The sequence below is a fragment of the Danio aesculapii genome, chromosome 5 (assembly GCF_903798145.1).
Source record: "Danio aesculapii chromosome 5, fDanAes4.1, whole genome shotgun sequence".
In the NCBI taxonomy this organism is placed as follows: Eukaryota; Metazoa; Chordata; class Actinopteri; order Cypriniformes; family Danionidae; genus Danio; species Danio aesculapii.
The window spans coordinates 5,796,941-5,824,883 of record NC_079439.1 but is presented as its reverse complement, the minus strand read 5'-3'; the positions used below and the strand labels follow the sequence as shown (position 1 = coordinate 5,824,883).

At 35.9% G+C, this 27,943-nt stretch overlaps 1 protein-coding gene across 2 annotated transcripts in view; it reads right to left on the bottom strand.

Annotated features, from left to right (window-relative positions):
* Positions 1 to 27,943, bottom strand: part of mapkap1 (MAPK associated protein 1) — a 106,799-nt gene that overhangs the window by 67,307 nt on the left and 11,549 nt on the right. The window contains exons 1-4 of one of the 2 annotated variants that reach the window (XM_056457276.1): positions 23,423 to 23,441; positions 16,909 to 16,998; positions 15,117 to 15,262; positions 11,237 to 11,409 (exon numbers count right to left, since the gene is read on the bottom strand). In XM_056457276.1, the coding sequence (XP_056313251.1) occupies positions 11,237 to 11,361 (125 nt within the window). In that variant the 5' untranslated portion in view covers positions 11,362 to 11,409; positions 15,117 to 15,262; positions 16,909 to 16,998; positions 23,423 to 23,441. Of the gene's footprint in view, positions 1 to 11,236; positions 11,410 to 15,116; positions 15,266 to 16,908; positions 16,999 to 23,422; positions 23,442 to 27,943 lie in introns of those variants that run through there. The other variant, XM_056457277.1, reaches the window with a different exon arrangement.

The following is a 27,943-nucleotide window of genomic DNA, read 5'->3' as shown; positions in this document are numbered from 1 at the left end:
GATAGATAGATAGACAGAAATAGATAGAACGAACGATAGATAGACAGACAGACAGACAGACAGACAGACAGACAGACAGATAGATAGATAGATAGATAGACAGAAATAGATAGAACGAACGATAGATAGACAGAAATAGATAGAACGAACGATAGACAGACAGACAGACAGACAGACAGACAGAACGAACGAACGAACGAACGAACGAACGAACGAACGAACAAACGATAGATCGATCGACAGACAGACGGACGGACGGACAGACGGACGGACGGACGGACGGACGGACGGATGGATGGATAGATAGATAGATAGACACACAGACAAATAGACAGATAGAACAATAGGCAGACAGAATGACAGGAAGATAGAACAATAAAACAACAGATAGATAGAACGATAGATAGAATGATTGACAGATAGACAGACAGATGAATAGACAGAATGATAGATCGATAGATAACAGATAAGACAGATAACAGATCAGCATAAGCTTAGATTGATAGATGGATAGAACGATAGATAGAATGATAGAACAATAGACAGACAGACAGACTAACAGATAGATAGAGCGATAGACAAAATGATAGACGGACAGACGGACAGATAGCTAGATAGACAACAGATAAGATTATAACAGTATAACAGTCATACTCGCGCTCTCAAAACAGCAACCCACGCCCTGGAGCGTAAGTGGAATAGGAGAGCTCTAAAATCCGCCAGGGCTGAGCACCTCCGCAAATTGATAGAAAATAATCATAACAATCCTAGATTTTTATCTATTTAGAAATTCTTAAATAAATTTAAAAAAAAATTCTTTACAAGCAAAAACTATTTTTTTTTTGTTTTCAGAAATAATGTCAAAATGAAGTGAGTTTCTCTTTAAAACAAGCTAAATAATCTGCCAATGGAGTATGGAAAATATACTTATTACAAAGTAAATACAATATTATACAATATCATTTTGCTTACTCTGCTGGCAGATCATTTTGCCAACAGAGTAACTCACTTAATTTTGACTTAATATTTCTGGAAACAAGAAAATATTTTTTGTTTGTGTAGAAAATGCTTCTTGATTTAAGACTTTTTAGACATTTGGACTAGAAACGAGACAAAAACTGTAATAAGAAAACCATTTCTGCAGTGTAAAAGCTCTGGTTTGTTTAAGAAGAGCCACATCAGTTTCCCAGCCCTATTTGAGAACAGCAAAGACGCCAAACAAAAGCACCCAGACACAATTTATGAGTCAGGGTGTTTAAACAGAGGCCATTCATTGAGGGCTGAAATGACTGAGGGCTTGTTTTGATGCAGACTAGCACAGAATGAGTGGGAATCCAGACAGAAGCACTAGGAAGAGTTAACATAATCGGTTTTGCGGTTAACCCTTTTACCGTATCATCATTCTATATAATGTATGTTGACCATATTCCAGATTACTTTTGCTCAGAGCTTAGTTTTATAATAAGGCTGGGCAATATCGTATCACAATACAAGTCATCTCATATCCTGATAATGATATCTATAAGTTGGCGCCAGTGGTGTAGTGGTTAGTGCGTCGACACATGCACTTCGGTGCTCACGGCGACCCGAGTTTGATTCCTGCCTCGTGGTCCTATGCCGATCCTTCCCCTATCTCTGCTCCCCATGCTTTCCTGTCAATACTCTCTAGTGTCCTATACAATAAAAGTGAAACCCCCCCCAAAAAAATTATAAAATAAAGATATCTATAACAATATAGTACTATTTATGTAAATTCAACCAATGAATTAATTTGGATGGATGGATCCATGGATGGACGAATGGATTGATGGGTGCAAGGATGGATGCATGGATGGATGGATGGATGGATGGATGCATGGATGGATGTATAAATGGATAGATGCAAGGATGGATGGACGCAGGGATAGAATCTACCACACAAAATAGAAAAGATATGGGCATCAGCTGAGCCAATTCATGTATGAAATATTGGCAAAAGTCCAATACTGTGCATCATGTATTTAAAAAAAATTACTTTCCATTTCTAAAGTATTTAAAAAGATATTTCAACTCACTATTTACACAAGTTGTTTCAAAACTTTAGAAGACAGACATGTTTGCATAAATAAATAATATATATATATGAATAAATGATGGCAAACTTTCATGTTTGGATGATCTCTTTAAGTTTATTACAACCCATTTGGTTGATTTTCTGGAATACATACCTATTTAAATGACCATATTGTGACATATAATCACTACTGTGAAATACAATTTCTCATCCAGTGAAATAAAAGGCTTTATTTTAATGATCTAGGCACAGTCGAAAGCTCATGGTGCAAAAGCATTAAGGGCGTGTTCGAATTCACCTTTGCTATTTTAAGGACGGAAAAATATGGTCTTGGTCCAACAGAGTTGTGCTTATTCTTTTAATGAGTTCTGGGTGTGTTTTGAGAATAACATGCATTGAATCAATCAGAGTCTCCTCTCACATTCCCTTTAAGAGTCAGTTGTGTCACGTCATGGCGCATTTGCTAATTACATGGAGGACTTTGTAAGTGGAAAAAATGAACGCTTCACTAGCGAGAAAACAGTTAAACAGAGCATCTGCAGCGCGAGGATAAAGAACGAGCCTCCTCCATTCGGCCTCTTTACTTTTTCTTTACTATTATTCTTTACTTTACTGCTTTACTTTTGTGGAAACGCACTTCACTAAGGACAGCAATCACCCTACATATTTAATTTTGTTTGTTAAGCGCAGAGATTTGTTTCAAAACTATTTCTAAATTCAGTTCTAATTTCCAGCAAAGGAATAAATGAACAATAATAATGAAGTGTGTTATATCCAAACACACGTCCTGTTCTTATGCCCCATATGGTGTCTAAAAACCTCTGGTCTCTTAAAGCCAACAGATGAAAAAAACAAAAAAAACGTGTTTTCATTAAAACAAATATAAACATGCATATAATAAATAATACTGATAATAATAATAACATTATACTAATGCAAATCGTCATAAACTTGAAAAAAAGCCTTCCGAGATGAAGGCATGGAGGCAGTGGTTTTTATATTTATATAGAAAATAATAATTTTTTAAATATTTTAATCCGTTAATTGTTTTCATTTGTAAAGATATTCGTGTGTTGCTGTACATCCTGTGTGTACTAAGCAATGTGTAATCATTTGGACTCATAGGGACATAACTAACACACTCTGCGCTAGACTTTAGAGTAGCTTTCAGTTGGCAATGGCACGGTCTATTTCAGATTCCTCAAAACAGCAATGTGCCAACATTGCACCTTAACACACCTCCTTTATAGTCCAGCACACCCATGAGTCCACAAACTGGCGCTAATGGATTTGCTATTTAAATAACGTGGTGCAAAAAGTGAAAATTTAGGCATGTGCTGGTCTGAAAATAGCAAAAAATCGTTGCAAACACGTCTTGTGCCTTATTGGGCTGGGTGTATGATAAAGCCCAAAATTTCAGTCATACCACACATCCCTATTTTATATCATAATGGATCGACTCCTTAAGTAGAGATCCATCAGAAAAGTGTAAACTAACAGCAGCAATTCATTAAGTAACTATATCATGAATGTAATCATTACCGTGAAATAAAAGTACTCGTATCATGAAACCCTCATGTGATATTTTTTCTTTAACAAATATTTCCCAAATGATGTTTAACAGAGCAATATTTTTTTCACAGTATTTCCTATAATATTTTTTCTTCTGGAGAAATTATTTGTTTTATTTAATTTTTAAAACTATTTTAAGGTCAATATTATTAGCCCCCTTAAGCTATATTTTTTTCGATTGTCTACAGAACAAACCATCGTTATACAATAACTTGCCTAATTAACTTAGTTAAGCCTTTTTAATGTCACTTTAAGCTGAATACTAGCATCTTGAAAAATATCTAGTCAAATATTATGTACTGTCATCATGGCAAAGATAAAATTATCAGAAATTAGTTATTAAAACTATTATGTTTATAAATGTGTTGAAAACAAAAATCTCTCAGTTAAACAGAAATTTTGGAAACAAATATACAGGGGGGCTAATAAGTCTGACTTCAACTGTACAATACACCCCTATATTACATCAAAATGGATCACTCCTTAAGGAAAAGTGATGCATCAGAAAAACCTAAACTAACAGCAGCAATTCATTCAACGCAGACATGCTAAGCTTCTGTCTTTATGATATAGTTTTCATCTCTGGAGGGCAGTGCCGGCGCTGGTGTTTGTGAGGGACGATGGCGTTTTAATTTGCTCTGACACGCTGTCGAAATCCAGGCTTGAGCTGTAAAGACTAGCTGTCATGGTGTTAATCAGACCCATGATCCTGCTCTGAGCAGCCTGGGGAGATAACAGCCGACTGAGAGAAAAATCCCCCGATCTCCAGCAACACCAGTTGTCTTTTTGGATTTCAGTAACATGTACAACTTCTCGCTTTCAACTTCAAACTCTGTGCTGTCTAAGAAAACTTCCTTGAAAAACTGTTGCTTTTTTTGTATATCTACTATCATATCGGGCTCAGCACTGTCGCCTCACAGCAAGAAGGTTGCTGGTTCGAGTCCCGGCTGGGTCAGATGGCATTTCTGTATGGAGTTAGCATGTTGGCGTGGGTTTCCTCTGGGTGGTCCGGTTTCACCTAGTCCAAACACATGCGCTATTGTGAATTGAATTAACTAATTGAATGTAGTGTATAAGTGTGTGTGTGTGTGTGTGTGTGTGTGTGTGAGTGAATGAGTGTGTATGGGTGTTTCCCAGTACTAGGTTGCAGCTGGTAGGGCATCCGTTATGCAAAACATATGCTGGATAAGTTGGCGGTTCATTCCGCTGTGGCAACTCCTGATGAATAAAAGAACTACATCGAAGGAAAATTAATGAATGAATATCATATTGTCTGATTCTTCAGGCTATCGTAACTGATGAACAATTTTCAAAGTGAATTACTAACAGGATTAAAACTTGCCGTTTGACATCTGTTTTTAGCAAGTTAAAAGCCTTTTGGATCACTGAACAAAATTATTAATTAAATTTACATTTTTCGAAGGTAAGTGGTTGTAAACTATTTATACGGGCTGAACTTAAACAAGCAAATTAAATTTAGTAATGTTCAATTTCATCTGTTTGTTTAAAGGGTCACGAAATACCAAGTGAAGTTTCATAAACTAATTTCGAGAGGAGCACATGATATGATTGAGCATGTCTGGCCGCTCATCTGTAATCAGTAATAATCCAATCAGAGTGATCCTAGTTTACTATAAATGGATCATTTTCTTCCTACTGCTCTATCTTCGTTTGGAAGAATCCCCCCTTCCACCCCATCTCCTCCTTTTCCTCCCTTTTCTAAAGGGGGAGCTCTCGAGACCTACCTGATGTCGGATCTCTTGATATGCTTATCGACCGGGCGGGAGCCCTGGGCTCAAATATCTCCGAGCTCAGGGTTCTCTCCCGCGACAGCATGCCAAACCTGCTTTAAACGCCAAGCATATCTAAGTGGGAACTCTTGAAAACACATTTTTGAGCTGTTGACAGTCATATATGTGTCCCACGCTGCTAAAAACATATATTATTAGGACACATATATTTCACTATAAAAGAGAAAATGGGTTGTTTTTGCGTTATTTCGAGGAAATCCGTTCTTCCAGTTTGAAACGATTTTTTGATGCTGCGTCACAGATTAGATTCTCGCATGTAATCCAGCATGTATACTGGATGTCTGTACCTGTGAGTGTATCTCTAAGTGTGCTGCATTAATTCATAAGAAAGACTTGGTTCAAACCAATCCGCGCGCTCTTTTGTATATGCGGTGCAACTTCATTAATATGCATGATAGCTTCGAAGACCTTTTACCTGTTACAGTGTTCAGACGGCAGAGAGACGCCATGTTGTGTTGCCAGAACAAGTGGAAGAACAAGAACTGTTTGGAGATACGGGTCGTCAGTGTTGCGTTAATAAATGTGCTACAACGAAGGTTTGTTTACATTTCCTCGCTATGAGAGTGCAAAATAGACAAACAGGTTTTTTTTTTTTTAAGAATAGAGATTTCAAGCTTTATGTAGATATACACTTACCGACCACTAGGTACATTTACTAGTACCAGGTTGGACCCCCTTTTGCCTTCAGAACTGCCTTAATCCTTCGTGGCATAGATTCAACAAGATACTGGAAATTTTTCTCAGAGATTTTGCTCCATATTGTCATGAGAGCATCACATAGTTGCTGCAGATTTGTCAGCTGCACATCCATGATGTGAATCTCCTGTTCCACCACATTCCAAAGGTGCTCTATTGGATTAACTCTGGTGACTGTGGAGGCCATTTGAGTACAGTGAACTCATTGTCATGTTCAAGAAAGCTGTGGCGTTGACACGGTGTGCCAAGAAAATATTTCCCACACCCTTACACTACCACCACTGGCCTGAACCGTTGATACAAGGCAGGATGGATCCATGCTTACATGTTGTTGATGCCAAATTATGACCCGACCATCTGAATGTCGCAGCAGAAATGGAGACTCATCAGACCAGGCAACTTTTCCAATCTTCTATTGTCCAGTTTTGGTGAGCCTGTGTGAATTGTAGCCTCAGTTTCCTGTTCTAAGCTGACAGGAATGGCACTCCGTGTGGTCTTCTGCTGCTGTAGCCCATCCGCCTCAAGGTTGGACGTGTTGTGCAATTAGAGAAGCTCTTCTGCAGACCTCAGTTGTAACGAGTGGTTATTTGAGTTACTGTAGCCTTTCCTATCAGCTGGAGCCAGTCTGGCCATTCTCCTCTGGCATCAACAAGGCATTTGTGCCCACAGAACTGCCGCTCACTAGATATTTTCTCTTTTTCAGATTCTCTGTAAACCCTAGAGATGGTTGTGCGTGAAAATCCCAGTGGATCAGCAGTGTCTGATATACTCAGACCAGCCCGTCTGGCAAATGCATTGAGTTGCTGCCATGTGATTGGCTGATTATTTTGCGTTAACAAGCAGTTGGACAAGTGTACCTAAAAAAGTGGCCGGTGAGTGTATTTCTAGTGTCTGTGAAACAGACCGTAACACTTTTCCCCATTCAAAACTATACAAGTGTAATGTCTTGTGTATTCTAGAGTCTTTGATGATATACAAATGTTTATACGGTTTATGTAAGGCCAGCAGAAGCTGCTCAACCTACAATCTGTGTGGGTCCTAACGGCACAGTATATTGATCTCTGTACTGCTCAGCGAGCGCCGTCTTTTAAATGAGACGTTAAACCTCGGTCCTGATTCTCTGTGCTCATTGAAAATCCCAGGATGTCCTTCGAAAAAGAGTAGGGTTTAACCCCAGCATCCTGGCCAAATTTGCCCACTGGCCTCTATCCATCATGGCCTCCTAACCATCCCCATATAATAATTGGCTTCATCAATCTGTCTCCTCTCTACCAATCAGCTGGTGTGTGGTCTGACGCAATATGGCTGCCGTTGCGTCATCCAGGTGGATGCTGCACACTGGTGGTGGATAAGGAGATTCCCCCCAAAATATGTAAAATGGTTTGAGTGTGCAGAAAAGCACTATATAAGTGTAAGAAATTATTATTATTATTATTATTATTATTATTATTATTATTATTATTATTATTATTATTATTATTATTATTATTATTATTATTATTGTTATTATTATTATTATTATGGCTGCACAGTGGCGCAATGGGTAGCACGTTCGCCTCACAGCAAGAAGGTCGCTAGTTCAAGCCTTGGCTGGGTCAGTTGGCGTTTCTGTGTGGAGTTTGTATGTTCTCCCCGTGTTCGCGTGGGTTTCCTCCTGGTGCTCCGGTTTCCCCCACAAGTCCAAAGACATGGTATAGGTGAATTGGGTAAGCTAAAATTGTCCGTAGTGTGTGAATGAGTGTGTATGAATATTTCCCAGTGATGGGTTGCAGCTAGAAGGGCATCCGCTGCATAAAACATATGCTGGATAAGTTGGCGGTTCATTCCGTTGTGGCGACCCCAGATTAATAAAGGGACTTTTTCGAAAAAGAAAGAAGAAATTATTATTATTATTATTATTATTATTATTACTATTATTATTATTATTATTATGTACAAGTCTGTTTGCCAAGTAATATTTGTATTTTTTATATTGTTAAATACTGTCTTTTAATATAAATATTATTTACTTCACTTGCTTTCACAAGTGGAAATGTATCTTTATCTTATTATATGAGAGGTTCACTTCTTTAATTTTAAGTTTAGTTACTATACTCTCAAAATCATTCCACATAAAACCAAAATAAAAAATAAATACAAGATTCTGTAGAGAATTAACAACTGATGTCCACAGATTCTGTCTGGCCCTGGTAATAAGCCACTAGTTAATAGTGAGAAGTGGTACTTAAACTAAAGTGTTGCCACAAAAACTGAACCACCAAGCCTTTAATAAACTTCTCAAAGCCTGACCAGCCCTGACAGCAATCTGAACATCCGGAAAGAATGGTGTCTGAATGCATGAGGGGCAGCGTTTTACCTTGATCCTCTCTCAAAAGCAGCTTTCAGAAGGCGGAGGGAGGTAGAGGACTCATTTAAACCCCACACAAGTCCTGTATCTCTTCCTCTCCACAGTCTGACCCTCCTCCAGGGGGAAAAAAAAAGACTCATTGCTATGCCAATCAGGTCTCACATCAACCACCAAGACTGTCTGTCTGTGTGTGTGAGTGAGGCACCAAGCTGCCCGAGAGGGAATCAGATTTTTTTACTCTCCTCTCCAGTTTAATGGTTACCCTCTCCTCGATCTGAGCAAAGTATAAATCTTCATATTGTACCACATACCAGGGAGAAAATTCCTGCAGTGTTCGGTCAGCAAACCTCGGAGACGAACTGAATGAGGAGATGAGAAAGAAACCCAGGGGAATCCCTGCCTTCGCTGGGAAAGGTCAAGACTGGCATTAGCAGCAGAGGTGGATGGGAAAGGAATATAAATGCCTCTGGGAAGGATCACCAGTACATTACTTGGAGAGCCGCACTTTCCAGGAGGCTTGACAACAAACATATTTTATTTATGGCTTCTTAAACAAGAATCTACTAAAGGCTCCATATACTCATGATATAAAAGAACATCATGGGTATAAACAAAAATATTTCAGTGTTATACTGTTACTGAAATTTTTGGTGGCAGTAGATCAACATATACATTAACCTGGCCACTTTATTAGGTACACCTTACTAGTACCAGGTTGGACCCCATTTTGCCTTCAGAACTGCCTTAATCCTTCGTGGCATAGATTCAACAAGCTACTGGAAATATTCCTCAGAGATTTTACTTCATATTGTCATGAGAGCATCACACAGTTGCTGCAGATTTGTCGGCTGCACATCCATAATGCGAATCTCCTGTTCCACCACATCCCAAAGGTGCTCTATTGGATTGAGCTCTGATGACTGTGGAGGCCATTTGAGTACAGTGAACTCATTGTCATGTTCAAGAATCCAGTCTGAGATGATTTACGCTTTATGACATGATGTGTTATCCTGCTGGAAGTAGCCATCAGAAGATGGGTACACTGTGGTCATAAAGGGATGGACATGGTCAGCAACAATACTCAGGTAGGCTGTGGCATTGACACGGTGCTCAATTTGAGTAGCACCAGGTGTGGTCTTCTGCTGCTGTAGCCCATCCGCCTCAAGGTTGGATGTGTTGTGTGTTCAGAGATGCTCTTCTGCAGACCTCAGTTGTATCGAGTGGTTATTTGAGTTACTGTTGCCTTTCTATCAACTGGAACCAGTCTGGCCATTCTCCTTTGACCTCTGGCATCAACAAGGCATTTGCGCCCACAGAACTGCCGCTCACTGGATTCTCTGTCAACCCTAGAGATGGTTGTGCGTGAAAATCCCAGCAGATCAGCAGTTTCTGAAATACTCAAACCAGCCCCTCTGGCACCAACAATCATGCCACGTTCAGTCACTTAAATCCCTTTTCTTCCCCATTCTGATGCTCTGTTTGAACTGCAGCAGATCGTCTTGACCATGTCTAAATGCACTGAGCTGCTGCCGTGTGATTGGCTGTGAAATGGCTGTACCTAATAAAGTGGCCAGTGAGTGTAAATACGTTTCACCTCACTGACTAATTAAACACAACAGAAAACAGCAGTTTGCGATAGGGGTGTAATGGTTTACAAAATTCATGGTTGGGTTCAATACGACACAGTTGTGTTATGGTTTGTTATGTTTTCAAAACAACAAAAAGGAAGAAAATTCCTTGATTTTTTTTACTATTTTATTTATTAAAACTAAGATAATAAAGCATGGTGTTCTCTGTACTTGAACAATTATGGAGCAACTCTCGACTCATCTTCTAGGGCAGTGGTTCTAAACTGGTTTGGCCATGAGACCCACATTTTTACACGGTCATCAAGCCACGACCCAAATTTTTAGGAACTATAATATAATTTTAGGAATTATAATTAATTAGTATTTATTTGTTATCATACACAAGTAGTGACAGATAAATCATAAGAAAATCACCAAGACTTACAAATAAACAATATTTTATTGCTGTCATTTAACTAAATGTATGCACTTGTGATGCCCTCAGCTCTTGGAGTCGTCTTTGAAAATAGTCCACAGGTTTGTCCTTGCAACCGGGATGTTTGGTTTCTAAATGTTGTTTTAATTTAGAAGGTTTCATGAGCACCTCTCTACATATGACACACTGAGGCTTTAAGTCTTTTTTGTCGTCAATATATATACATGTATATATAAATCCATACTTTACATATTCGGGGTCATACTTGCGCTTCGACATATTTGTTACTTTAATGAAATTAAATTTCACATGTCAAACGGTATGGTTCTTGCACCCGCAATTCAAAATAAAAGCCCGGTATAAGCAAAATAAACTAAAAATAAAACTTTAGTTGTTTTTTTGACCACACACTCCGTGACCCACTGAAAATGTTTGGTCGCAACCCACCAATTGAGAAACACTGTTTTAATATGTCTTCTTAGCAGCATTTAAAACAAAAAACAGTTCCTTATAAGTAATTAATAATCCTTTTATATTGTAGTAGTTATAAACAAAGTAGGGGGGAAAAAAAGTATTTTTCTTGATAGAACTCGGTGTATTTATATTCACTGTCCACATTTTCTGTGGACAGCACAGATCTGCTTGATGTGACAATGTCACCTGCAGTGGAAAAAACGCCTCTGGCTATTCGGACAGGGGTTTAGGTACAGCCAGGAATTAAGGTCTGGGTGAAATAGAGCGTTTTCTACTCACGTTAACTTGGGTTCGCGGCCTTCACAGGTGTACTGCCAGCAGATCAGCCCGATAAGATCGTGGACCCGAGCATTAGCCATGGTGACCACTGTCATGGGGTGAAGCTTTTCTTGGGTCGACTGCATTGAGAGGTAGACATCTATTTTTTTGGTTGCCGTTGTACCAACATGGCCCTGAAAAAGAAAGGTGAAAACATGTCATAAGCAACTGTTTCGGCATATTATAATGGCATATAGACGCAAACAAAAGAGAAGCTGTGTCCTTATTTTGAGGTTTGGTGCTCATTAGGGGGCAAGGGCTTGAATCTGGTTCATTTTGTATCTTTACTACTAGGCTTCTGTAAACTTTCTCGTTGCGATTAACTACTGAAGCTTTTATCATGATATATGGCATTATCACAGTATTGGCCTAACAACATTACTTTAACAGGTATAATTGGTGATAAACTACACATTAGTAAACATTAGATAATGCTTTAAAAGACATATTATAGTTATTTAAAGTTAATTCTAAAAATACAACAGAATTTAATAGCTATTAACTCTATTTAATAAAACGATTATTGTAATTTAATGTGTTATTAGGGATTAACATCACCTAATATTAATAAATGCTTTTGCACTGTAGTTGACATTTTACTGACTTAATAAATGGAGCAGAGTTTAAGAACAAAAGCCCTATAAATAAGCTAGATTAACAGGAAAATGTTTGTGTGAAAATAAATTAGTTTATTAAGCACTTGTGAGCACTAAAACAACAAGCTGAATATTCTTAAAAAACACACTAAAACATTAAATAATAACTACTTATTCAAGCTATTATATATATATATATCGTTATCATGAAAAATCGGCATGTCTATTGACTTCTATATCTCAAACAAATTAAAACAAATAAATAAATAAAACATTTAAATAAACTGCATTGAGTGGTAGACATTCATTGTTTTGGTTGCTGTCGTAGCAGTAATTGTAACGAGTATCTCTCTTGCTTTAAAGCAAAAAGATGGTGAATAAACATAAACAAAAGTAAATCCATTTGCTTAAGGTTTGGGCAAGGCCTTGAATCTGGTTTGTTTTGTATATCGATTGCATGACTGCTCACAAGCTCAAACTAATTTTACATCCTTGTAATTTTCAAAACAAGCAAAAAAATATATATATAAATAAATGAAATACCTATGATTGATTGATTGATTGAGATAGAGTAGTGAAACGATACAGCTAAATTAATTTATTTCACTGAAAAGAACATGCCTTGATTTAATTTACAAGAAAAAGATGCCTTTCTGCTTCTCTTAAACAAACAAAGACTAAACAAATCCAGAAAAACAGACACATAAATCTAAAGAGCCAAAGGGGAACAGGTGAGAACAGCAGCCGTAAGTGATGCACAATGACAAACTACACCTAAAATCTCTGCAACTGTCAAAAAATTAAAACGGCAGTCTTTCTCTTTTCAGCAAAGGTGTTGGAGCCTGGAGCTGATCCTAATGCAAGGAGACAGCAGAGAAACCTGCGTGACACCAGGCCTCTCTGTTCTGGCTTTTACAAAGAGCATGCTTTGAGGCTCATCAAAATACTCATTTTTAAACAAAATAAAAAGTTTACGTTTAAATAAAAACATAATAGTTTTAATAACTCATCTCTAATAACTGATTTATTTTATCTTTGCCATGATGACAGTAGATAATATTTGACTAGATATTCTTCAAGACACTTCTATACAGCTTAAAGTGACATTTAAAGGTTTAACTAGGTTAATTAGGTTAACTAGGCAGGTTAGGGTAATTAGGCAAGTTATTGTATAATGATGGTTTAAAGGGGCTAATAATTTTGACCTTAAATTAATTTTTAAAAATTAAAAAACTGCTTTTATTCTAGACGAAACAAAATAAATAAGACTTTCTGCACAAGAAAAAATATTATCAGACATAATGTGAAAATTTCCTTGCTCTGTTAAACATCATTTGGGAATTATTTCAAAAAAAGAAGAAAAATAAATAAATAAAAGGGGGGGGGGGCGAATAATTCTGACTTCAACTGTATATTTATATAGTTGAAGTCAGAATTATTTGCAGAATTTTATATATATATATATAGTGCATCTCTATAAAATCTAATGAGTAATATATTAATTTCCCTGACATATTTTTGTTGTGGTCTGTGCTATTTGCAGTGCATTTCCATATTTGTACATGTTGTGTGTATTTTTATGCATAGCAATCTATAAATATAATCAAGAAAAAATACAACAAAAATGAACTGTTTTATCATTTCCCGAGTCACAGTATTCAAGTACAGTAACTGAATGATAAAAATAATTCAATTAAATGAATCGTTGTTAAAGTCACATGTGGTACAATTATCCATTCACAGCCATCAAAAACACAACAACATTCCATTTCTTGTGATGTGTCTATTTCCAATGATCACATTGCGATATCTATGCTGAAACACTATATTGTGCAGCCCTTATATATATTGTTGAATATATTGTTCAGCCACAAAAAGCATCGATACTGGAATATATATGGGTTTCAAGGTATCAGGTATCGTATCAAAGTTAGAAATTCCAGCATGGTGACAACAGTAATGTATTTTAGAGGTTGAACGACTTCAGATTTTTAGTCGATATTTATGGTATCCACGTCGACATCGACTAGTCACTGGTGTTGTCATCAACAAAACAGAAGATGTAAATGTTTCACAAAGTTCCACAATTTGCGATTTATTTGAAGGAATCATATACACATGCTATTTGATGGCTCAACACGTTGCAAAAACAATGCAACAGTACCAATTACCAATTTGCACCAGTGTAAAACAAATGCACTGTCAACACTTTCATTTCGTTGATAATGCAACATTAGCACTCGGGCTAGTTTTACTGCTAAAAAAATGTGTATATATACACATTTTTTTAGCAGTAAAACTAGCCCGGGTATATATATATATATATATATACATATATAAACATTTTTTTAGCAGTAAAACTAGCCCGGGTGCTAATGTTGCATTATCAACGAAATGAAAGTGTTGACAGTGCATTTGTTTTACACTGTTTTGTTGATGGCAACACCAGCGACTAGTCGATGTCGACTTGGATACCATAAATGTCGACTAAAAATCTGAAGTCATTCAACCCCTAATATACATCACTGTTGTCACGATGCTGGAATTTCTAACTTTGATATGATACCTTGAAACCCATATATATTCCAGTCTCGATGCTTATCGAAATATCAACATTTGTGGCAACACTAATATATACATATGTCGGTGAAGTTAAAATTATTAGCCCTGCTGTAATTTTTTTCCTTTTCAAATATTTCAAGCAATTTTTCACAGTATTTCCTATAATAGTTCTTCCTCTGGAGAAAGTCTCATTTGTTTTCATTTGGCTAAAATAAAAGCAGTTTTAAAATAAAAATAAAAAAAATAATTAAGGTCAATATTAATGGCCCTCTTAAGCTATTTTTTCCAGTTGTCTACAGAACAAGCAACTGTTATACAATAATCTGCCTAATTACCCTAACTTGCCTAAAAAACCTAGTTAAGCCTTTAAATGTCACTCTGGGCTGGATACTAGTATCTTGAAAAATATCTAGTCAAATATTATTTAATATCATCATGATAAAGATAAAAGAAATCAGTTATTAGAAATGAGTTATTAAAACTATTATGTTTAGAAATGTGTTGGGAAAAATTGGGGAAGAAAACATACAGGAGGGATAATAATTCCGACTTTATTTGTATCCAGTGTTGTGTTCATATTTATGCTAACGTTTATTTATGTAGCACCGTGGTCCTTTGAGACATTTTGTTCCACTTTATGTAGCAGAATGACAATAAAGCTCCACTTGACTTGACTTGCTCACCTTGCCATCAAATTTGGAGTACTCATTGAAGGGGTTGTTGAGCTGTTGAGGACACTGTTCCAGCCGCAGCGAGAGTGTGGATTTACTGCCCGTGCTCCGCGGCCTGTCCTTAAAGTCTTTCTTTTCAAAAAGCGAACTCAAATCGTCTGCTACAAAAAAAAAAGATCAAGAATAAAAACATTCAGAGCATGTGCTGATTCAATAATGCATCACATCATGATAATGAACATACAGCAGGGAAAATAAGTACTGAACACATCATGTTTTTTCCTGGGAGTAATATTCGGGCCGATATTTCCTGCCACTATCCTTGGGCCGGGCAGTGATTAAGCATTTGTGTTTTTATTTTTTAGTTATTACTTAATTAGCTTAATTGGGTGGAAAGCTATGCTATAATTATGGCCCGTTTCCACTGAGTGGTACGGTACGGTTCGGTTTGGTTTGGTACGCTTTTATGGCCGTTTCCACTGTCAAAAAGCGTACCGAACCGAACCGAACCGTACCACTTTTTCGGCACCCTTTCGAAAGGGTACCAAACACGAGAAAGGGTACCAAAAGGCGGAGCCACACGCGCAGCCAGAAGGAAAACAAAAAACCCGCCATGTTTGAAAAACAGCGAGAGATTTTAGCGGAATTATAAATACATATAATAACGAGCCATGGTCGACCTGGGCTCAAACAAACCTTGTCGTCGTCTTGATGAACAGCCACAAAGCCATGAAGAAGAGCAGATTTACCCTGTGCCCCGTAGTTTTTTACAAGCCAGACTGAGGCGCGAGCGGTTTCGCTTTCTTGCTTGCGCTCGCCGCGCGTCTTACATTATATCTGAAATAACAAACTTCTTGAGCTGATGATAATAACCTGCGCTTGATTATTGATGTGCTTTTGAAACCCGATCCTGTCAGACACTGACAAACGCGAGAGTGAAGCGTGAAGAAACGAAGGAGAAGCCGGAAAAAAAGGAGCACATTAAATACGGGCGAAATATCTACTTTATGTAGTTCTTCTGTAGTTGGGAACATATTGGAGACTGTAAGGGGCTGTATGTGTTTATATATGTTCATTTATTTAGTTATTTAATATAATTACAGATGGCTGTTTCGCACTGTCTTTGATCTGCAGTTATAATCAACTCATGTTTATTGAAAAGTTAGTAATAAACATTTCTGCACAAGTATTTCTGTGTATGAAGCATCTGTTTTGTGAGAAGAGCTTCTCATATGATATGTAAGTGACCCGTACAGCTTTACTGTAGACATTTCCTCGAGTGAGAATGACGTCGAATGAAACTTTCTGTCATACACCACGCCCACCAAAAGGGTACCCTTGTTAGTGGAAACGCAAGCCTGATAAAGGTGACCCGTACCAAACCGTAACGTACCGTACCAGTCAGTGGAAACGAGCCATTAGAAATATTATACAAATTTTTAGCAAAGTCGGCCTAAGCAACACGTGTGAGTCTACAAAGTTACACAATTCACAATGCGTGTCATGCGCAACAATGCTCTAGCTCCTGCAACAACATCTTTAATATATACTGATCTTTAATATGCACACACGCACGCACGCACGCACGCACACACGCACACACGCGCACACACGCACGCACGCACGCACGCGCACACACGCACGCACAAAATAATTTTTTTATATAACACATTAAACCAAACTTTGTGCAGCTCAGGTCAATATCATGATAATGATGTACATTGTGGTAAACGCTTCAGAAATTATTGCAACAAAAAATATATACCGCATACAAAAGCCTAGTAAAAATGTTATGCTACTGTACCTGATTGAGACGAGCTTCTCTCTTTCCACTGGATGTTTTTGCATTTGATCTGGTTCTGTCGTTCTTTCCTCAGTCGCTCCAATCTTTGAGCTTTAAATGAAAAACACTTTCATCTCATTAACGGTGTCAGTCGCGTGACCTCATTACACTTCAAAGTAGCCCAATTCATTTCAATAAAAACCAGACCTGTATATTAGAATTCTGTAACAACTTTGACTGACAAACATAAAGGCTTGCTGGAAAAGTATACTGGGTTTTATGGCACCTTTTAAGCTACGATAAAAAGCTGACAGGTTTATACTCGATTGATGATTTAAATATTAAAGCGCTGGTCATCAAATTACAGTCTAACTCGACCCATTTAGCTGCCAAAAAAAGAGTGTCTGGATCAATCTCACAAAACATTATGGCTGGACAATAGCAAGTAAAATTTCCATAATTATGTCAAAATGTTTATTGTTTTTATTATTGTAAATAAGAATAATTCTCAAGTGTCATGAAAACAATGTGACAAGAAACCATCTCTAAATAGGCTTAACCCTAGTGTATTGTTCAAATTGACTACCCTTTCATTATGTTGGTGGCTGTTTTTGCCCCATCGACTTCCATTATTATGATTTATATATGATATTAGAACATGTGTTAGCTTTTGTAGGTGATTGAATAGAATATGTAATGTGTTCTCAATAATATTTGTAAAGGAAACATAGGTCTATGTGCCATTTACATATATTCCAATTAATATGGAAAGCCAAGACAGCATATAATCATGCATTCTTGATTGTTGCTGGTAAAAATTAAAACAGTAAAAATTACAAATTGTACCTCTTACAGGACCATAGACAGGGGGGGTTACTGACAAAGTGTCCCATTACATAAGCTCCTTTGTCCCGTTTTCACTGCTATGCTATCATAAATTGTGAAAATAACCCATCAAAAAGGCTTTAAGACCAAGTCAAAACCTCTGTTGGCTGTCGCATCGGTGCGACTTCAGCTAATCAGTTTTGTTTAATGCAAACTATTATTTTTTATGAGTTCAACATCCAGCTGTGCAAGAAAACACAGTCTGATGTAAATGAAGTCATCTTTCACTACTGTATTGTTTTTAAATAGAGAAAAGTCCATATTAAAATTAATTTGAATACTAAATTGTTGTCATTCATGGAATTTCAAGTGTACTCTTTTTACGAGAGGCTAGTTAAATTGCGAAGCTCTATTATTATTATTATTATTATTATTGTTCAATATTCAATGGGCCAAATTCCAACTGAAAAAAGTTGAATGTGCTGGCCAGGGGTTCGTTTCCCAAAACCATCGTTAGCCAACTAGTGTCACAAGTTCCGTCGTTACAAACATAGTTTGTTGATTTGGCGTTTCCTAAATCCATCGTTCCAATGAACATTCGCAAACTGCATCGCAAACTTGTACGCGGAGCTGTAGTTAGAAACATAGTTAACAATATGTTGACATTTCTACCTAACACTCAGGCTGTCCATAAAAAAGTCCAACAAAGAATGTTTTCTCTGAGGAAACTGAGATCGTTTCAGGTTTGCACCTCTATGATGACACCGTTTTATAAACAATTTATTGAATCTGTTTTATCTTTTTGCAGTGTAGTTTGGTACGGTAATCTGAGTGTGTCAAACAAGAAAAGGTTGAGTGGTCTGGTGAAGGTGGCAGGCAAGATCATTGGTTTTAACCAAACTGGTCCAACAGTAATTTACCATACTAGTGTTTTAAAGAGAGCTCAGGGTATCCTATGCACCCCAGATCACCCATTGTACTCAGCTGTTTCAGCTGTTGCCATCAGGACGTCGTTTTAGAGTTCCTATTTGCAGGACAAATAGAGTCAGAAATTCTTTTATAATGGTGGCCATTAGGTCATTAAATGAGTCCAGGTGGGAGAGAGATGCACCTTCTTTATGATGTATTGGATGTTGTGGGGTAATATTTTATTAATGTGTACAGGGAACTTCGCCTGTGTTACGGCACCTTGCTGTAATTTTAGTTTCCCTAAATGGGATAATAAAGTTGAGTCTGAGCTTACTTGATCATTTTAAGGCAATCGGATTCTTAAAGGGCACCTAGGTTAGCTCTTTCTTCAGATTTAACATAAGTGTTTTGTGTCTCCAGAATGTGTCTGTAAAGTTTCAGCTCAAAACACCCATCAGATTATTTAATATACCTTTTATTAAATTCCTATTAATACATATTTTCACTGGGTGGCTGATTTGGTGTACTGCTCCTTTAAGGCTAGTCCTCCCCACCCACCATTTCTACAGGCCTTTCTGCGTGCCTTAATCTCCTCCCTCGGCTGCGTCAGACAGATTTAAAGGAAGCAGATCTCACGTAGCGTTTGTGAGAAATACTACAGTAAGAACTTTACCAATGAGTATTTGTTGTGCAGTTGCATCGCAGAGTCACACAAAGTTCACGCGCGCAGACACACACCGCAGCAGACACACACACACACACACACACACAGACAGAGCGCCTGTTTAGCTTTGCACTCTTTTTGCACGCAAATGTGACAGGCTACAGGTTAATCTCCACTGCTGTATGGATATCTGTTATATTAATGTACAAAATAAACCTGATTTAACATCCACAAACCGGGATTGAAGCGTCTTCCTTTATAATTGTTCTGACACGCGGCTGTGCTGATGAAGTAAAGCTGAAGTAAATCGCTGTAATTCATTACACACATGCTCTGTTTTAAAACATGTTAAACATGTGAAACTCACTCTTGATCACGTTTGATGATGATTGATGATCCTAGCGAACTGAACACACCTTTTATTCCCGGTTGCTTTGCGCTCGTCCTCTCTTGATGATAGGATTATACACGTGACTACCGGGACATGTTAATACGCGCAGCTGTCAATCAATATTGGTGGGCGGGGGGGACCGCTCTCCTATGTAAAGTCGCGGTCGATCTGAAAACCGCTCCAATTGGTCCACCGTTTTTATGTTGCTAAATTTGAAAAAAAAAAGGACTGGGTGTGTTTATATCACCCCAATATTATGGTCTATACACCATACATGCACATATGTCTGTCCAAACAGCTTGAAAAGTAGATTTTTCCCCATAGGTGCCCTTTAACATTATCCTAGTAATGTAAACACTAGGTAGAACTAATTATTTTGAGTCAACAGTTCTGAAGTTTACTTTATTAAGAAGTTGTAAATGCAAACTGTTTTAAGTCATCCTCACTCAAAATTAATACACTACTTAGAAATGTCAAGGTAATCGGTTTCCTCAATTTTTCTAAGGTCAACTCATTACATTTTACAGTGTGTGTATTATTACGTTTTTGAAAAATGTCAAAGCATTTTCCCAAAAATACATGTCAAAATAAGATTGATCAAGTTGTGTACAAATTAAGACTTAAAAATCCCCCCAGATGGATGAAAACATCCCCTGCAGCACACAAGGGTTAAAAGTATAAGTTTTTGAAGCTCTATTTTTCAAAGCCTATTAATCTGTATTGTTCAGAAATACCAGCTCAAGCAAAGCCATGACACTCATTGTTAGTCAGACAATCATAAAATGCTCACTGTATAATATTAAGATAACATTATTTCTGAATGTCTACATAGAAGACGTGTTCCACTTATTTGATGAAGTGTGATCTACATAATTTTCCATTTCCCCGTCATATAAAAGCGCATACTAAACAACATGCATATATGCAGCTCATAGAGAATACAAGATTATGCGTATTGTTTGGTATGCAGTTTTGTGCATTAAGAGCATTTTAAATTCAAAATAGTCCTACTTGTGCATTTGAACCGCAAGATTCAGGCGGAAAGCGCTCGGCTGGTATTTTAAAAGCACAGATATGCAGCACTTGGACTTGAAGTGTATGCAAATGTAATCCCGCTTTAATTGCAGAAGTTTTTTCGTGAAGAGTTTTTGCTGTGAAACATCTCATACTCGTGTCACAGTGTTTCGCTGATTCTGAGTGAGTCCACATAAAGCGTGTGGTTAAATAAGAAAACATTACACAGGCACAATATTTAAATGTCTTTCTTCTGTAAGGAGGCAAGACTTCTGCTTCTTAACATCCTCAAAATACATCCTTTATAGTTTTAAAAGCTATATATCAGCAACACTTTTAATATTCGGGTCAATTTAGTATGGATGTAGAACTATTAAGTGCCAAAATGCTTTTCCTTATATCTTAGTCAGTTTATTGATGTTATATTAGTACATAGATTTTTTTTAATTGTATTGAATTTTACCCATACGCCATGCACTTTTAGACTGAATGTTGTTAATAAACTATGCATATATCTATTGTCAAAATCATTGCAGTATGAAACATCAACCACTTTTTAATTTTTGTGCAAAATGTATTTAGTTTGAAAAGGTTTCAGCTAAATAAGCAGTTTTCATACATATGGACTGTTTTAAGATATCATGAGGTATATAGTGGAAACAGAAGATATTTCATTCAGAATCAGAGTATATTCTTAGGAAATTTATTCAATGATATAGGCTACCTCATCAATATTAAAGTTTACATGATTAAATAAACAAATAATAAACAAACTGTATATCTATCTGTATATCTATCTGTATATCTATCTGTATATCTATCTATCTATCTATCTATCTATCTATCTATCTATCTATCTATCTATCTATCTATCCACCTATCCATCTACCTACACGTCTATCTATCTATCTATCTATCTATCTATCTATCTATCTATCTATCTATCTATCTATCTATCTGTCTATCTATCTGTCTATCTGTCTGTCTGTCTGTCTGTCTGTCTGTCTGTCTGTCTGTCTGTCTGTCTGTCTGTCTGTCTGTCTGTCTGTCTGTCTGTCTGTCTGTCTGTCTACATACATACAGTGCTCAGCATAACTGAGTACACCCCATTTTGCAAATGAATATTTTTATTTCTCAGTGAATATAGGCAATGTGTTTTGGTGCATTTAAACAAAGCAGATTTATTTAAACGGATATATTTATGAAAATAATATTTTAGTCACCAAACAGATTAAGAAATTAAAAGATAATACAATTAAATTCAAGCAAAATATTGCAAAAAAAATGACAACCTAAAAACTTTTAACTACATTTTTAATTATTTTGCTTCTCTTGATTTTTCCTCTTTGTTAAATTTGTATTTAATATTTTTCTATAACATATAAAATTGGGTGTACTAGTTTTTGGACCGTTATTTTAAGTTTTTATTAGCTCCAGATTTGGCTTCAGTACTGACTAATCGAACGTATCTGCACAAATATAATACTGTATAGCTTCCTATTAAAACATAAATTTAAAAGATAGATTTGTGAGGGGTGAACTTACATATGCTGAGCATGTATATACACACAGACATATGCATATAGCTCAGGGTGTGAATTACACATTGATAATCCATGTGTGTGTGTGGGGGGAGGGGGGGGTAATGTTATTATATGTAATAAATTTTATTCACTGAAGCATGTATGTATTTATACATTTTATTTAAATTTATTAATTAAACATATTGAATTTTGAGTGTTTTGAGGGATATTTATACCTACAGTAATCTCCAATTAGTAATTATACCTACCGCAATCTCTGATTAAGTATTTCAGAAGTTGATGTAAGTCAAAGTTCAAACTATGTGTTTAATTTGACTTTACTTTTAGGCTATATGAAGATATAAACACCCATTTTACTAGAAGTGTCTTGTGAACACTTGCCATGTTTTTCGGTGCTCTAGATTTCAGACTGATTGATGTGATTATGCATTCACAATGGTATGAACTGTTATAGGGGTGGTCAAAAGGATTGCATGCATTTTATTATATAAACTATTCCTATTATTATTTAAGATGCAGATCAGAGAAATCTATTTCTCACTATTAAAGGGCTGATCCCCCACATACATTTTGTTTGATGTCCTTCAGGGGGGGGGGTCAAGTGTAAATTAGGGGGGTCAATCCCCCTCAAACCTCCAGTAATTTGCACCTTGATATAGCTTCTTTTGGAGTGGTTGATGTGTATTTTTATAGTTAAAATAATTTCAAGCTCTTTTTTAATTTCTTTTTTATTGGTAAATTTGACAATCTTTTAGTAAAAAAATATATACGTTTTTTTAATATTCATTAAATTACTGAAAAATGTTACATTAGGAATGCTTTATAAAACAACACTTCATAGGTTCCAGACCACTGATCTATGGACCAGACCCACAGAAATTGAAAACAATATTTTGAGTTAAAATGCAGTAATACAAAATTTCATAGGTGATTAAGATACAGCCATCCAAACTGAATTAAGCTGATGATAACTTGATCTGTGTTTATATATGGGACATTTTCAGATTTCAACAATGTCACTCAAAGTAGTAATTAAATGACTAAAACGTGAATTATTCATATAAATTAAGGAGTATTATTTTAAGATCACCAATTGAACTGCTAAAATTCAAACTGATTGACAGAAAAGATTAATCAGATTGATATTGATATTTTCAGCACTGTTTCCTGTCCTGAACACTTGCTTACCAGCAGGCTCAGGTCTCACGAAACTGTCTTGTCGTCCTAGGGACAAGTTATTTAGATATTTAAAATACAGAAATATTTCAAAGATTCCTCTCCCCAACATAACCAGAGCCGACCCACATCCATTTCATCATGATTAGCAATCCCGAGCTAGAGATTAATTCACATTTCAGCATCTGACAAGAGGTACTGACTGAAACTGAATGACTTAACCAACATCAAACATTGGTATTTTGATCCCTTTTACACTGAAAACTGTTTGGCTAATTAGGAAGTAATAGATAACTGGAGCCTCGCAAAACTTGAAATGAGAATCATTTACTCACCCTTCACTTGTTCAAAACTTATTTGAGTTTCTACTGTTGAACACAAAAGGAGATATTTTGAAGAATGCTGGTAGCTGGCATCCAATGACTTCTAAAGTGTTTTTTTCTTCTATAGAAGTGCTAACTACCAGCATTCTTCAAAATATAGACCACTTCAATATGTGGTCATGTCATTGGCCCATGAACATTTCCTGCTTGTTTTTAAACTATTTCTGTAACAAGAGGCAATTCAATCATAACTTAATGTTAAAACAGCTGTCATAACATTATTTATCAATATGTGGCTCTTTTTTTAATTCTCTGGAGCTATAGAAATTAAAAATGTAAAACAGGAAATACGTAGGGACCATTGTTTTTGTTCACATCCCTCAAAATAGTCTATATTTTGTGTTCAACAGAAGAAAGAAACACAAAGGTTTGGAACCAAAGTGTAATAATAATGAGATACTTTACATTTTGGGGTGAAAAAATAATAATTTTAAGTCTACTTCTGCAATTATAATCGTTTTGCAATTTTCAAAGCAACATACAGCAGACATGACTTACCTGATGGAAAACATTGATCATTTTAAATCAGACACCTTTGTAATTCACACCTCCAGTATATAAAGCATCACGAAAGTCTTTCCTGTACTTAATATTTAATTTACACTTAATATTCACATTAAAATGTCATAATGATGAGGTTTTGAATGTGTCATTTTCAAAAATGTTGACCGTTTTAAAGAAGTTTAATATACAATTAGTTAAAGGTGCTGTATGTAAGTTTCTGACTCTTCCATAGCATAAAAATACCATAATATGTTTGCAGATATTTCAGAAACATGCTAAGTGAACATTCTTGTTTATCTGGAAAACAATGCTGAAGTCAGATATTTTGCTTTGAAAATGTGCGTTACGTGCTGGAACGTCTGTCTTTGGTTTGGTTCTTTTATCCTGCCCACTGCTAGTTTAGCCAATTATATTTCAGCACCCCGGGTTCCCTTCATGGAAAATCACCACATATTTGATTAATTCATTAAGAAAGGCTCTCAAAGCATGCGTCCGCAATCGAAAATGCAACCTCTGGTGGACAGTAGCCGACTCCGAAACGAGATTCAGATTCAGAGTTCCCCAAGAGGTGATTATTAATTAGCAAAAAATATAAATATTATGAATGTAAGCACTAGGTGAGCAGGTTACATTGTATCCCTGTGTCCTAACAACATGCTACATGATGAGATTTGCAGTGGTAAGCTATTTGGCTGTTTGCACAAGACGAAACACGACAGAAATGTCAAATTTACAGCCATTCAGAAGCACATAATAGTGCACTCACTGCACTCCAACGAAATGGTAAGGTTTATGATCTAATTAATACATATTAAATGTCGTTAACATTATTAAATCTACATGCTGAATCACTGATATGTTGGTGTCATCAATCTGGCAACCTGCACTTGCATGTGTTTTGAACCAGGCGCGCAATACCTAGTTCAACCACTGGGTTGAAACTTACATACTGCACCTTTATATTGAACACTGGTGGTAATAATCAAATGTGGTTTCTATAATATTGATAAAATGCATTATTTGTCATAGCTCATGTGTAAGATTTAAATGTACGATTTTTAAATTAAGAATTTCTTACTTTTTTTTTAATCAGTTTTTGAAAGCAGCACAGTACAATTGTTAAACTTTAAATTCAAGCACATTCAAGGACCTATTTTTGTTTATAAGTACTTGAATTTATGTGTCTGAAATGCAGATACTTTCAAGAAGTGTGGGATCCCTGTGTGTAAATACTCATTTGATTTGATTAGAGAATGACTCAAAAATAAACCACTAATAATTTTGTTGCACACCAGAGATTTTCTCTTCAATAACCCAACATACAAACACACAAAAAATGTATTTGTTCTCATCTGAATATCAATACAAATAAATGCACAAAAATAAGAACCAAAAAAAGACAAGACTTACTATACTGAAAAAAAAGATTCATTAGATTTACTCCAATGTACGTGGTTGCAAACTATTTATATGGGTTGAATTTAAACAAACAAATAAAAGTTAGTAATGTGTTTGTTTAATGTAAGCCCATATAAATAGTTTGCAACCACCTACTCTAAACAAAATATAGTAAATCTATTTTTTTTATGTAATAAAAAAATGCAAACACTGAAATAAGCTTACAACTGATTCCAAAGGACTACATTTCACCAGAAACACTTTTAGCACTGAAAACAGGTTTGCGAAAGGCAAGACTTTCTAAGAGTACAAATCAATTTCAGTCAGTTCCCATTCCCAGCTGAGCCAACAAGCACAATCACATTAACCCTTGATCACAGAGCAGGAAAAATCAGATAAATAAAACATCAATTCCCCTGAATCAACACGTCATTTCAATGGCATCTGCTAAGATCAAAATGCCTGTCAAATTTCCTTTTTATTCGTGCAAACCTTTATTGAGCCCCAGATTAATTTTAATGATCGATTGTCAGTGGCTGGTACAGTAAAGACTAATATAAAGCACTGCATTAACACAGACGCTGCAGGGCTGCACGATTAAACATAAAAAGATTGCAATCTCGATTCGACCCTACACTAGGCATGGGACGATAACCGTTTTCAAGGTATACCGTGGTCTGGAAAAGTCAAGGTTTTGAAATCGCCAAAATTTTCTGTAATACCATTCCTGAGGATTTGTGTAAGATGTTTTTTTTATTTACGACAACATCATCTCCAGGGGAAAAGATATCCAAAGATGCCGTTTTAAATTGTAAAGAAATCTGTGTTTTTGAAACTAATGAAGACAGCAGAATTCATTTTCATTATTAAGCTTGACATGTTTACTGCTCCAAAATATTTTAAATCTTTCAAAAAATATATTATATATGGTTTTCAAAGGGGGTAAAAAAAGTTAGCTTTTTACCCAGACATTTAAAATATATATATTTCAGAGCAGTAATCACAATAGCGTGATAATTTGAAACCTTGGTATTTTTATCCAAGGTTATCATACCATCAAAATCTTATACCGGCCCATGCCTACCCTACACACGATCTTAATTCAGCTTTTCTACGATTCAGCCATTTATATTTTCAAGGTCAAGAGAGAAGGCGGCCGCAAATGTCTTCACAGCATCATGGACACCTCCAAATGGCGTTAAAAGTGTCACATACTGTATTTATAAAGTGTAATTCACCAAAAAATATAATTTCTGTCTTCATGTAATGATGTATTTGCGACAGGAAATAACACAAACTGACCGTGAGCTGTTTGTTTATTACTGAGAGGACGCGCGAATAGCCGCCAAGGATGCCAACTTTGGTGAATAAAACCTACATAGGCTGTGAATAACAGGTAATTAACGTTCAGTTTGTTGCACAGAGTGATCGTTTGAGCTGCGTGGGAAGCATGATTTGCATTCTCACAGTGACAGCAGTCATGAGCCGCACTCGGAAGTGAAAGTGAAACTGGTCGCACATCATTTAAATGATCATATAGATTTTTATGATTATGAGTTATGATTAAGATAAGCATTTGATACGTTTTTTTTTTTTTTCAAATAATTGTTTAACAGAGTCAGTATAAATACTCTAGCCTATATAATGTTGAATTTAATGCAAGAGAGAATCTGATAATGACAAATGTTTCATTTTACCAGTAGAAAAAAAATGGTTCAATAATGTTGTCAATGACAAGCATATGTCTCAAACATAATAATTCAACTTTTAATTTCTTTAATTTTAATTAATTTCTTTTAACTTTTAATAATTCAACTTTTCATAATTATGAATAGTTTTGTTCTGATGTCTTCACATTACAATGCATTAATGGCCAGGACATATTTAAATTATAGTCAAGTTAGGGCTGCACGATTAATCCACATAAATACACACATATATACACATACACATACATATACATATATATATATATACACATACAGATATACATATACAGATATACATATACATATACATATATATATATTATTGTGTATATTATTTGTGTGTGTATATGTATGTATATATATATATATATATATATATATATATAAATACATGTGTATATTATTTATATATATATATATATATATATATATATATATATATATATATATATATATATATATACACATATACATAGCTACATATCTACATGTGTGTGTGTGTGTGTGTATATATATACATACATACACACATACATACA